This window comes from Battus philenor, unplaced genomic scaffold (genome assembly GCF_028537555.1).
Source record: "Battus philenor isolate CCGP_79_NKW_IND1 unplaced genomic scaffold, ilBatPhil1.0.hap1 SCAF_6, whole genome shotgun sequence".
NCBI classification, from domain to species: domain Eukaryota; kingdom Metazoa; phylum Arthropoda; class Insecta; order Lepidoptera; family Papilionidae; genus Battus; species Battus philenor.
In genome coordinates this window covers 4,349,004-4,360,479 of record NW_027181726.1, presented here as the reverse complement: position 1 = coordinate 4,360,479, position 11,476 = coordinate 4,349,004, and the positions used below count along the sequence as shown (strand labels likewise).

The 11,476-nt window shown below is 29.2% G+C and overlaps 4 protein-coding genes across 4 annotated transcripts; 2 read left to right on the top strand and 2 right to left on the bottom strand.

Annotated features, from left to right (window-relative positions):
- Window positions 1–296: 296 nt before the first annotated feature.
- Window positions 297–4,132, bottom strand: LOC137930403 (FGGY carbohydrate kinase domain-containing protein). The gene is made up of 4 exons (XM_068773645.1): window positions 3,804–4,132; window positions 2,370–3,235; window positions 1,681–1,903; window positions 297–751 (listed from the first exon to the last, which is right to left on the bottom strand). Exons 1-4 carry the CDS (start codon window positions 3,987–3,989, stop codon window positions 374–376), a joined length of 1,653 nt encoding a protein of 550 aa, XP_068629746.1. The 5' UTR covers window positions 3,990–4,132; the 3' UTR covers window positions 297–373.
- A 2,047-nt stretch (window positions 4,133–6,179) lies between these two features.
- Dredd (Caspase-8 Dredd) lies at window positions 6,180–8,243 on the top strand. Its single transcript, XM_068773415.1, has one exon. It carries the CDS (start codon window positions 6,386–6,388, stop codon window positions 8,000–8,002), a length of 1,617 nt encoding a protein of 538 aa, XP_068629516.1. The 5' UTR covers window positions 6,180–6,385; the 3' UTR covers window positions 8,003–8,243.
- Pop5 (POP5 ribonuclease P/MRP subunit) lies at window positions 8,106–8,953 on the bottom strand. Its single transcript, XM_068773416.1, has 2 exons — window positions 8,836–8,953; window positions 8,106–8,765 (listed from the first exon to the last, which is right to left on the bottom strand). Exons 1-2 carry the CDS (start codon window positions 8,853–8,855, stop codon window positions 8,315–8,317), a joined length of 471 nt encoding a protein of 156 aa, XP_068629517.1. The 5' UTR covers window positions 8,856–8,953; the 3' UTR covers window positions 8,106–8,314.
- Window positions 8,954–9,340: 387 nt separating this feature from the next.
- Window positions 9,341–11,129, top strand: LOC137930224 (mitochondrial translation release factor in rescue). Its single transcript, XM_068773417.1, has 3 exons — window positions 9,341–9,428; window positions 9,685–9,930; window positions 10,831–11,129. The coding sequence occupies exons 2-3, from the start codon at window positions 9,723–9,725 to the stop codon at window positions 11,049–11,051; spliced, it is 429 nt and encodes a 142-aa protein (XP_068629518.1). The 5' UTR covers window positions 9,341–9,428; window positions 9,685–9,722; the 3' UTR covers window positions 11,052–11,129.
- The last annotated feature ends 347 nt before the right edge of the window (window positions 11,130–11,476 follow it).

Below are 11,476 nucleotides of genomic sequence, written 5' to 3'. Positions count from 1 at the left end.
TTTTTACTATATCTATTATTTTAAGAATAAAAGGCTTGTTAAAAACCTATAATTCTAAAATTAATTTTTTTGCTGTCTATTAATTAACTCATGTTTTTTGTCTAAGGATTTGATGACATTTATAGGACGAAGTACACATTTAATTCTAAAATCGATGAATATGCACATTACCTTTAAAATATTAAGACATGACTGTAAATATAATTGGACACTAATTTAATAAACATGGCAAATGATTTCAGTATTGGCAATATAAATCAGAAAAAATTAAACTTAATTAAATTTTTATTCACTTAAATAAGATCCATGTACATACATTATTTACTAACTTTAGTATTTATATTGAAAACATTAGCCAAATAATGGCAGTCTATCAAACATTGCACATAATGTTTACATCCATAATACCTCTGTACTTCAACTGATCCTTATACATTTGTAAAAATACTTTATATTTTTTATCATGAAATACCTTCATGTTCACGTTTGGGTGAACCACATCAGCGGACCCACCCATGTTTTCTATTGCAGCCTGAACATTATTAAAATATTGTGATGCACATGCACCTAGAATAGCAGAGCCAAGGAGTACTGATTCAGCCTCATGTGGTTTCAAAACAGGCAAACAGACAACATCTGCTTGAATTTGGACATACAATGGGTCTTTTGACAAGCCACCACATATGAGCAATGATTGGAATGGCTCATATCCCGCTTGTAATAAAGCATCTATAATGTGTCGTGTACCATACTGAAAAATAACAAATACATAGTTATATATTTTAAAAATTATCACAGCAACAGTTCAGCAAATGTTAAGTGATCTTTAGATAGTTTCATTCTTCGCAGGTTTAATTACTTCACTAAATATTAACACCTTAAATAGCCAGGTACCCACAAACCTTTATAAAAAACAAAGGAGAATTTCATAGGACTTAATATTTAAATATTATATTCAAGGATATAGAATGATGATTAATGTTATATGATAAAATATAAGATGCAATTTAAGCACAATAGTGTGGTGGATAATTCAGATCAGCAATTGTTTTATATTTTGACTAACAAGATTTCATGACTGATTGAAAATCTTGTCTGACATTTTTGTTTTCTTGAATTTATTTCAATTTTTATATACCCATTTAATTTGTATTATATTTGCTGTTAAGCAAGATGATCATTTTTATTTAAAAATGTTGTATTATTTTCATTTTAAAAATGATCTATGAATTGGGCCTGTTAGTTTTGCCTTGTTACTTTTTCCCATCACCAAATATAAGCACGAAAACGAATATTGATTAACTTTTTCGTTATTGATAAACTTTGTTTAAATATAAAAAAGAAATATGTCCCTAAAAGAAAATTGAAGATGAAAATTGCCTCATGAACATTGGCAAAATTTAGTATAAAAATAAAGTGTTTTATTTAGTAAACAAAGTTTGATATTTTAGTCTTGTTCATATGTCGTTAAATTTCTAAACCTTGAAGTATAGTTTTCATTTCATTAACTGCAAATTAAAATTGATAGAAACCCATATTCTTATCCACCTTCTGGTATTTGCCTATAAAGCATGTTACTGTTCTATGAATGAGTAATTCTTATTACATTTAATTCCAGCTTAAATTTTTAGTGTAATGTTTATTTACACAAATTTTTCGAAAATAACAAAATTCACTTACGGACAGACCCTGTAATGTGGCTAAATAATGTAATGCCAAGTTTTCTTCACTATTATCAATTGTAAGTCCGCATATCATTCCTTTCATAGAGGGATCAGCTAAAGGGGATCGATTACCATGATAATCAGGCCAAATGTGGAAATCTTTTGTTAGTAAGCTGACATTACTTAATTTTTCTTCTTTTGCCTTTCGCAATAACAGCTCTCTTAAGTAACTACGCATCCTAAAAAATAAAGTATAAACATCACTTTATTTCATTACATTACATATATAGTGCAATTATCATTTTTTTAAGTAAGTATAAAACATTTGTATACACATACATAATCCCTATGAATATATATATATATAAATATATATATATGTATATATAAACAAGCAACATAATAAGCTTTCTTAATGGTTTACTTTTACCTTTACAAAAGAATTCTATACCCCTTTCATTATTTGATACTATTAGGATAAACATTATAGATGGCAATAAATTATATTTTCAGAAACCAAAGGTATTTCATGATGGCTTAATTTGCTTTTAGATTAACTTATTGTGTCATTAAAAACTCCAATTTCCACAAGGGAGCAGCACAACCCCATAAGAAACCTATGGTATGGATTGACAAATAGCAAGTACAAAATTATGTGCTTACATTAGATGTCTAGAGTATTGTATAATATAAAAGTCAACTTACTCTCCAGTATTGAATTTTTTTAACAATTGCATTCCTGCTGGGTGATTGGATATGACATGATCCAAAAGAAGGCCGGAAGCACTCTGTCCTGCTTCATTTAACCACATATTAGGTACCATTGCACTGAAATAGGGTCCCCACACACCCTGAACTAATACAGGGTTATGATGAACAGCCATGTGACATGTTGAAGTCCCACATATTAAACTTAGTCTAGTTGACATCTCATATGCTATGCCTTTGCCAGAAGTACCTATCATACCAAGTCCACCTGCATGTGCATCAATAATAGATGTAGCTACAGGAATGCCAGGTACTAGGCCAAGGGATCTTGCAACATCATCCTTCAAAACTCCACACTTTTGTCCTGGCATTAATACTGTAATGCCAATTTTTTGAAAGTTATTTTCAATTAAGTCACTTAACCCAATAGTATGTAGAAAGCTTTCATTCCAACCTTTTTTACCATCAGTTTTATATTCATAATTCCATTTACAAACAAGAGAACAAAGGGAACGACTTTCTGATCCAGTTGCTTTCCATGTTAAAAAATCTGGTAAATCGAAAAAATATCCAAAATCTGTCCACCTGCTAGCAAGATGTTTTTTTAACCATAGAAGTTTAGGCATTTCCATTTCCAGGCTCACCTTACCGCCAACATATTTAAGTATTTCATGCTTGCTTTTGTTTATAAACTCTGCTTCTTCTTGAGCCCTATGATCCATCCACATAATAACATTTTGTTCATTATTATTTGATTCACTCACTGCCAATGGGTTGCCATTTTTATCTAGTGCCACTAATGAACAAGTTGCATCAAAACCAATTCCTTTTATGCAATCAGATTTTACATTTCTAGTGACTTTCTGAAATAAAGATATGACTATGAGATTTTTTTAAAAATAACTCGGAGGGATAGATTACATATATCTATTTTCAGTTGCCTCTAAGACTAGAGAGTGTTTTTTTTAATAATTAGATCTTTATCCCCATCATAAAGTGAGAGCATTGCCACTTGGTAGTGGAAATTACACTGCAGAGACCACATAAGACCATTATCATTAAAAAAACAATGTATAAAAAATAACTTTCAAATGGATCACCTAAGACCTGATCAGACTCTAATAAGTCTTGAATTTATAATAGCCATTCTTGTAAATAAAAAAGAGAAAGTAAATACATTGTCATACTCTTAACTAACATAATCATACCTAATTACCATGAAACTACAAAATAATTAATTAACTATTTCTATGGAAAAGTGAATTTAACCAAAGTATTTACATAAGCAAATTTCTGGTTGAAGTTTCACGGTTATTCTCTGTGTTAAAATATATACTACCTTTTTAAGTAACATTAAGAAATATGTTGTGATGAAGCTCAATACAAATTTTCGGGCAGTTTCTGAAAAACATAGTACGTAGCAATACTCACATTTATAACATATCCACAAGAATTCCAAATATCATTGGATGACTGTTCAAAAAAACTTGGTTCTGGCTTCCATATCTGTAGTTCCTTAACTGATGTTTGCAATACATGTCCATTCTGATCAACAAGAGCAGCTCTGACACTGCCTGATCCTACATCAACACCAACAAAAAAGATTTGATTATCCATAGTGGTTCTCAAAGTTTTCTTGAATAAGTAAAATTATGTTTATTTATATGTTGTAACATTAAAACTCAGTTAAGAAAAGAATAGTGGGTTAAGCTAAGATATAATATTGTAATTGCGAGATAAATGCGCACATTAAAGCCTTGACACGGTGACATTAGAGATAAGATTTCGCTAATAATCCTGTGAGACTTAAGATAACCTTGCTTTCTTTTCATGATTCTTTTAGTTTAGGAGATGAGGGGTTCAAGATGAAGACTTATCAAACAATGTATTCAAATCTAAACAAAATTCTATAACAAAGCATAAAAGAAAAATTCTTGACTGTGTACAGATTAATATATAATTTGTTTAAGTTTCGCGCCTAACAAATAAACAAAATAGAGTATTTATTCGATACTTACATCGATTAATTTAATTATGCCTTATGTCGACATTTTACACATTTCATACAATACGTTTCTTATAATACGTATATAGAAATAATTAAAATATGTAAATATGAATTGTACAATCTTAATGGATTATATCAACTTTTGCAGGTAAAAAATGCATAAACTCTGTTTTCTTTAGGTTTGTCCCTTTAATTTTTTACCTCAAATGCAATTATTTAGGAAATAAGACTGGACGTTTAATACCGTGTTTAGCGACATTTACGAAATTATTATGTAAAGTGAATTTATCGATTTGAAAGTTATACAATGAGCGAATTAGCATTTAAAATTTTATGATTTATAGTCCCCGGGTACATATCGAAAGTAATGTTTAAAGCTCAATATGTGAATACGGCTAAAGCGTATGTAAATAACATACAAACAAGTTGATTTTTTAATTTTCTTTTATCGATTTTATAATCAATGATTTATATTAATTCCGGAATATTACAAGTTTTTCTCACTTTAAGCAATTTTTAGCCATGGTACAACTAATTTCCATATCTTTACGTTCATCTCGAGAGTTTGAGACATTGTCTTGTGTCTTTATAATCATTTGTCATTTCATTATGTCGGCTCGCTATGAAAGAAAAATTTTGTAAAGCGGTATGTAATGACTAAAATTACTTTCCGGGTAATATATTTTATATTTAAATTTAATATCGAAGATTTAAATACGATACGGTGCTTTATCCAAGGTGCAATACCGAGGTACAGTTTGAAGTATTCGCGCAGAAGATCAGGACACCAATTGGGAGATTAATGATGCTGTAGATTTACGTTTCGTTAATACCTCTACGCTCCGATTATGTTCCAGTAAACCGATTTGAAGTTATTAACATTATGATATAACTGATTCCATATTCATTTTACTATTATGATTGAAAAGAGCTCGAGAAAAATATACAGTAACAATAATTGAATCTAACCTGTTTAATTTTTGTACGTTTATAGCGCTGGATATAAAATTTACAATTTCGTTATAATTTAACACTTGCTTTGTTTACTTATTTTATTAAATGAAGGTAACAATCTATTTTAATAGGAAAACGTGGATTAACACCTAATGAGTATAATTAAGTAAGAAAAATAATAATGGAAGTTTAAATCATCAAGAAAAAACCTTTCTGTATATTTTAAGAAGAATCCCGACTTTTATTTCAGTTATGCAAAGAGTAATATGTTTTACAAAAATGAGGAGTACAAGAGATTTGAAAGGTTTCTATAATAATAGTTTTAAAAGGTATCTTTGCAATTGATATTTCTTTATATGTTCTTCATATTCTTTATATCATCATTATTGTACACACTATTTTATGTAATAAATAATTGGAATATTAGTTTCCTCATACTGTAAAAAAGTTTTCTTTTATTCGTTAATATTAAATTTAGTGCATAGCCAATAAATCTAAAGTGTTTTTGTAAAATTCTAAAAGCATATAGTTATTTTTTAGAAATCATTAACTTTATGTAACTGAACGCATATTTTTTGTTCACTATTGAAGCTGTAACTACGGGGAAGAACCTAGTATATCTTACATTTTCTAATTAACTCGACGCTCTACAAATAAAAAGATATTCACTAAGTATAATATGAAGTAAAGATAAAATCAGATTTTTCATTTACTAAACAAACGATTTACTAATATCACATAAAAATATTCTACATCGACCATTACAAAATGTAATAGCTTACGTGGAACGTAACGCAAAATATTTTTTATAAAAATATCAAAGTTATTACGAGTTTAAACTTCAAGCCAGTTATACTAAAGTTCATATTAAACGATCCAGAAGAGTAATTAATCATACATCGAGTTTAGTTCGGTGTTGATAAAGTGATACAGTTTGTTTTTACTTTACATAACTATAAAGCTAACGTTAACATATTGGTTTATACCAAAAGTGGTATAAAAACTAGGAAAAAAGAGATTCAGGAATCTTTGGAGACTTGAAGATTTGAAAATGCTGCAATCGGACGCAAGAAAACAACAAAAAGAATATTTCGGTGATAAAATGTGTACTATTAACCTTGAAGTGATACAGGAGGTTCAAAAAGATATAGACTCCTATGATATGATATCTCTAGTTTTTTTACTTTACGAAGTTCCCGATACAGCTTTACAACGACTACTTGTGCACCAGCGGATTTGTAAAGATAGCGACATGAATTTATTATATGATTGGGCATTAAATGCTCAGTCTCGGCCAACTTGGAAATATGAATTTATAGAGGCTCTTACTATTTGTCGTCTATACAACGTAATTAGAAAATTAGGATTTGATGTCTCTAATGTAAAAGATCATTATCTTCCCAATAATATAAATGTGAGTGTCTATGTTAATCTCATTAAGAAGGCTCTTTACAAATTGTGTGAAAACATGAAGTCTGATAATCTTCAAAGATTAAAGAAATCTTTACTCACATATGACATTGATACATCTGAATATGAATCTTGTGAACTTATTTTATTGGACTTAATGTCACACAAGTTTATAACTGTTGGTCAAAGTAATATTCATGGAAAAAGTGTTTTGGAAAACAAATGTCAGGTTGAAACACTTATTAAGATCATTGAAAATATGCCTGGATTAAAAAAGATAGCAGTGGAAATAAAAAATGTAGCAAACATAATTAACAATGAAACAAGTTCTTATCCTTCACAATTAGATAGTACACCAGGAGTATCTAAGAAAGATAATGATAAGCCAAAACTTGAAGATAAGTTTGATGAAAGCTTCGTGGATATTTTTCAGATGTTAGAGACATTGAATAAACAAGACCCACCTACCCTAAATTTAAAATCTGACACAAAACAGATAACTAGGGATGCATACCCTATTAAAAATAAAGAAAGGATTGGTGTTTGTTGCATTATAAATCAGGAAGAGTTTCACCCTTCAAAAGATAGCATAGAGAGTGAAAGTCAAACACACACATTAGAAAATCGTCTAGGTTCAACAATTGACCAGTTAAGCCTGGAACGTACAATGTCATCCCTTAATTTTAAAATCAGAAGCTGTTGTAATGTTGGCCATAGAGAAATGATTCAATTTATAAAAGATGTAATTCATAATGATGTTTGTCCAGATGACAGTGTTTTCATGTTATGCATATTATCACATGGTATAAGGGGACATGTGTATGCTGCAGATTCAGTAAAAGTCAAAGTCGAAGATATTCAAAATCTTTTAGATTCTAATGAAGCAAGATGTTTACGTGGCATACCAAAAGTATTGATTCTTCAAGCCTGTCAAGTTGATGAACACAGATATACAACACATCTTGTAGCAGACGGACCCTCAGAAAATTATTTTCTTAAAAAATCTGATTTTCTTATTTATTGGGCTACTGCACCTGAAAATGAGGCTTATAGAGATGAGCAAAAGGGATCTATATTTATTCAAAGTTTGTGTTATTCAATTGGAAGAAAAGCAAAAGAAGAGCACTTATATGACATTTTTACAAAAGTAACCAATATAGTATCACACATATGCAATAAATTACAACGCGCACAAGTTCCCATATTTGAGTCAACTCTAAGGAAGAAATTATTTCTACATATTCCAGAATTAACATAACATTGTTGTTTATGATAAAATTATTACGATTTAATATATATAAATATATACCTACATAAAAAACATGAGATATTAAAATAAAACAAAAGCATGTGATATAAGTTTTACTTGGATATTGTAAGCAAGTAACATATTAAGTTATAATGTTCTGTAACTATTTATCTACATGTCATATTGTTAAACCTTTATTCTTTTCTTCTGGCAACTGGGCTGGGATTCCAAGAAAATATAACTTTCATTTTTTACACATCACTCCTTAGTTAAGTATTTTTTTATGATCATGTATCAATTTGATTTATATAGTACATTATTTTATGAAATATTTTCTATGTTAATTGCCACATCTGTTTTTGTAAAGTCCATAACAGCAGCTTCTAGATTTTTTCGTTCTTCGTCTGTTTTTAATTTAGACCACATTGAATCTAGATAAGCCCTTTGATGCTTGAGAATAAATTTGAAACTGTGTTTTAAAGTTGCACCTACATGCAATGTTCGTAAACTGACGTCAAGCTTACCTATTTTAGTTATAAATGGTAAACTACTTGACACAAATTTATGGGGGCCATGCCTCGATCTTAGTATTGCTATTCGCGTATTTTCATTGCAATACTTGGTTAGAAAACCTGTTCTCACGGCGGCTACTCCAAAATCTCCGTGTAACTGTTGAATTTTATCAATAACAGTATCATGAAATATCTTTGACTTTAAAGCTAGAGGTTTGTTTTCTGGTATCAACGGAGATGTTATTTCTACAGTTATGTACCTGAAAATCGATTTAATAAATAAAAATTCGTATTTGAAACCTAATACATGTATCGACTAAAGTCACAAACCTGTTTTTAAAACGAACCATTTTTACTTTCTGTTATAATTTACAATTTCAATTTAGATTTCCTTCATTAAAACTTAGATTAAAATAATAACAACAATCGAACACGATCTGTTGTCATGTGTAGATTTATAGGTATGTGTAGATATATAATGAATTTGTCTATGTTTTCTGTAGACCCTACAAAGCACCTAGAATAGACAACGGTGAACAATTTAAAAAAAAAAAATAGTGGTATTTTATGCAAGAGGACATGATTGCATCGAATGTACAATACAATGGTTTAACAAAATAAATAAAAAAATCGCATTTCATTCGACATAAATATTAAAACTATCCAAAAGAAGTCATTGGTAATAAATGTCACTGTCATAAATGAAGATTAAAAAAATAACCTAATTTAATTTCATAAATTTTTAGTAAACTTTGATTATGTCGTTAACTAGATCAGAAATACTTAATTTATATAAAAAGTTAATGCAATACTCTAAATCACTTACTTTGACTGACGTAAATTATTTCAGAAACAGAGTTTCGAGTGAATTTCGACGCAACAAAACATTAAGCAATAGTGAAGAAATAAATTTTGCATATAAGGTATGGGTAATGAAAACTGGGAAAAAAATCTCCTTTGTCAGTAGTTTTCACATCGATACTGTCGGATTTACTATTTCTGCAAGCTTGCTGTAAAAATTTGGGAGAATTTATTTTGGAGATTAGTTGACCTTCATTGACTTCTGATAATTATTTTCTCAAAATAATAATTAAATTTTACCAAATGTTACACATAACTTTAGACTTATTTAGGGAAAAGCTTAAGTTGTTTAAATGATATTTTTATTTACTTTTTCAGAAAGGAGAAGCTTTGCTCCGAAGGGGATCTGTATTGTAATGTTCATTCTGAAACTTCCCAACGTCTACAAAATTCGCCCCGCTTGGATCTCCAATTGCTTAATAGCATTAAAACATATAGATTACTCATTGGTACCAAAAATCAATGAGTCAGAGTTGGAGGAGCAATTTGTTAGAGGAGGTGGACCAGGCGGATCTGCTGTGAATAAGAATGCTAATTGTGTTGTTTTAACTCATAATCCCACAGGTATAAGAAAATTTTATAATTATTTCTTTATTTCTCCTATATGTTAAATATGCAGCATGTCAATTAATTTATTTATTAACACTGCAAGACCTCACAGATCTCTGCAATGACTGGTTTTGCGCTGCATCTTTTGACTTCCTCTGTCCTGCATTATGTTGTTAGTCAACCAAGCGCAATGAACTAATCACACCACCTTTTAATAGTTTGTAGTCATCACTTGAGAACATTTCGGACCCAATAGCCATTGGTTGTATAAGCAATGTAACAAAAATTAGTGTGAAATAGCAATTAGATGATAGGGCAGGCAGTGACAAAATCAGAATTTTTTAAATATATTTCTCTCATATACTTCTAGAGCACTAAATTTGGATGTCAATTATTTTGTTTATATGGCTTGAATAAAAATGATATTTTATTTCAAAATCATAGGACTATAATATGGATTTTTGTCTATTGTTTACACAAGAGGTACTCATTGTAACATGAAAGTGAAAAAAAAAAAAGATTTAGTCATTGTTATAGAAAGAACTTTACAGGGTGCATAAAATTCAGTTACTTATTTGGGTGGATACAATATAAAGAATTGTGTGTGACATAGACTTTAAGATGTTGGAAACTTTTTTTGTATGAATTATTTGCTTTAAAAACACAGAAGAAAATTAAAGATTTCAACTTTACATGAATATGCCCATAAATTTACAATCTCTGTTAGTGTATGTGTTAATATCATGTATTAATTTATATTACTTGCAAATAATTTTGAACAGTGATAAGCAGTTATGGATTTGTGATTTATCATAATTTTTTAGATCATAGGTTAAAAATATCTGTATATTAAATACTGCCATATTAAAATATTTTTTTTAATTCTATGTACATAACAAAATTAAATTATTATAGGTACAGTAGTCAAGTGTCACTTAAGTCGATGTCAAGATGAAAATAGAAAATTGGCCAGAGAAATGTTAGTTGCAAAATTAGATGAAGTTATGAATGGAGCAAATAGTGTTGCTGCACAAAAGAAACGGTTAAGAGAAGAAAAACTAAAGAAAAATGAGTATAAAAGGAAGAAAATCGCACATATGAAGGAAGAATGGAAAAAAAGAGAGGGCCTGTCTTAGAGATTTAAATATATATTTTGTTTATGGTATTGTCCTTTATAATGTAATGTTGAGTTTTTAAAAATAAATGTAAGAATTGGAAAGGAAATTGTTGTGTTTCTTATTTTTCTTAGATAAATCTAAGATATGCGTCCAGAATATACTCTATAATAAAGAAATTTATTATTTTACCACAATTTTTTTACCAAATCAAGACAATTGTCCTTATGAACCAAACACTGCCACATCCTTAAGTCATTACAATTACTCATAGCTAATGTTAGTAAACTCAATGATACTGTCTACTTAGTTGATTATTGTTGTAAATATTATTGAAGATTTGTTTTCAAAACTATTATGAACAAATTCAGACGTGGAACCTAATGCTATATAATGTATACCATAGTTGTATGATGTTCAATACTCAACACAATTCAATAAGCAAC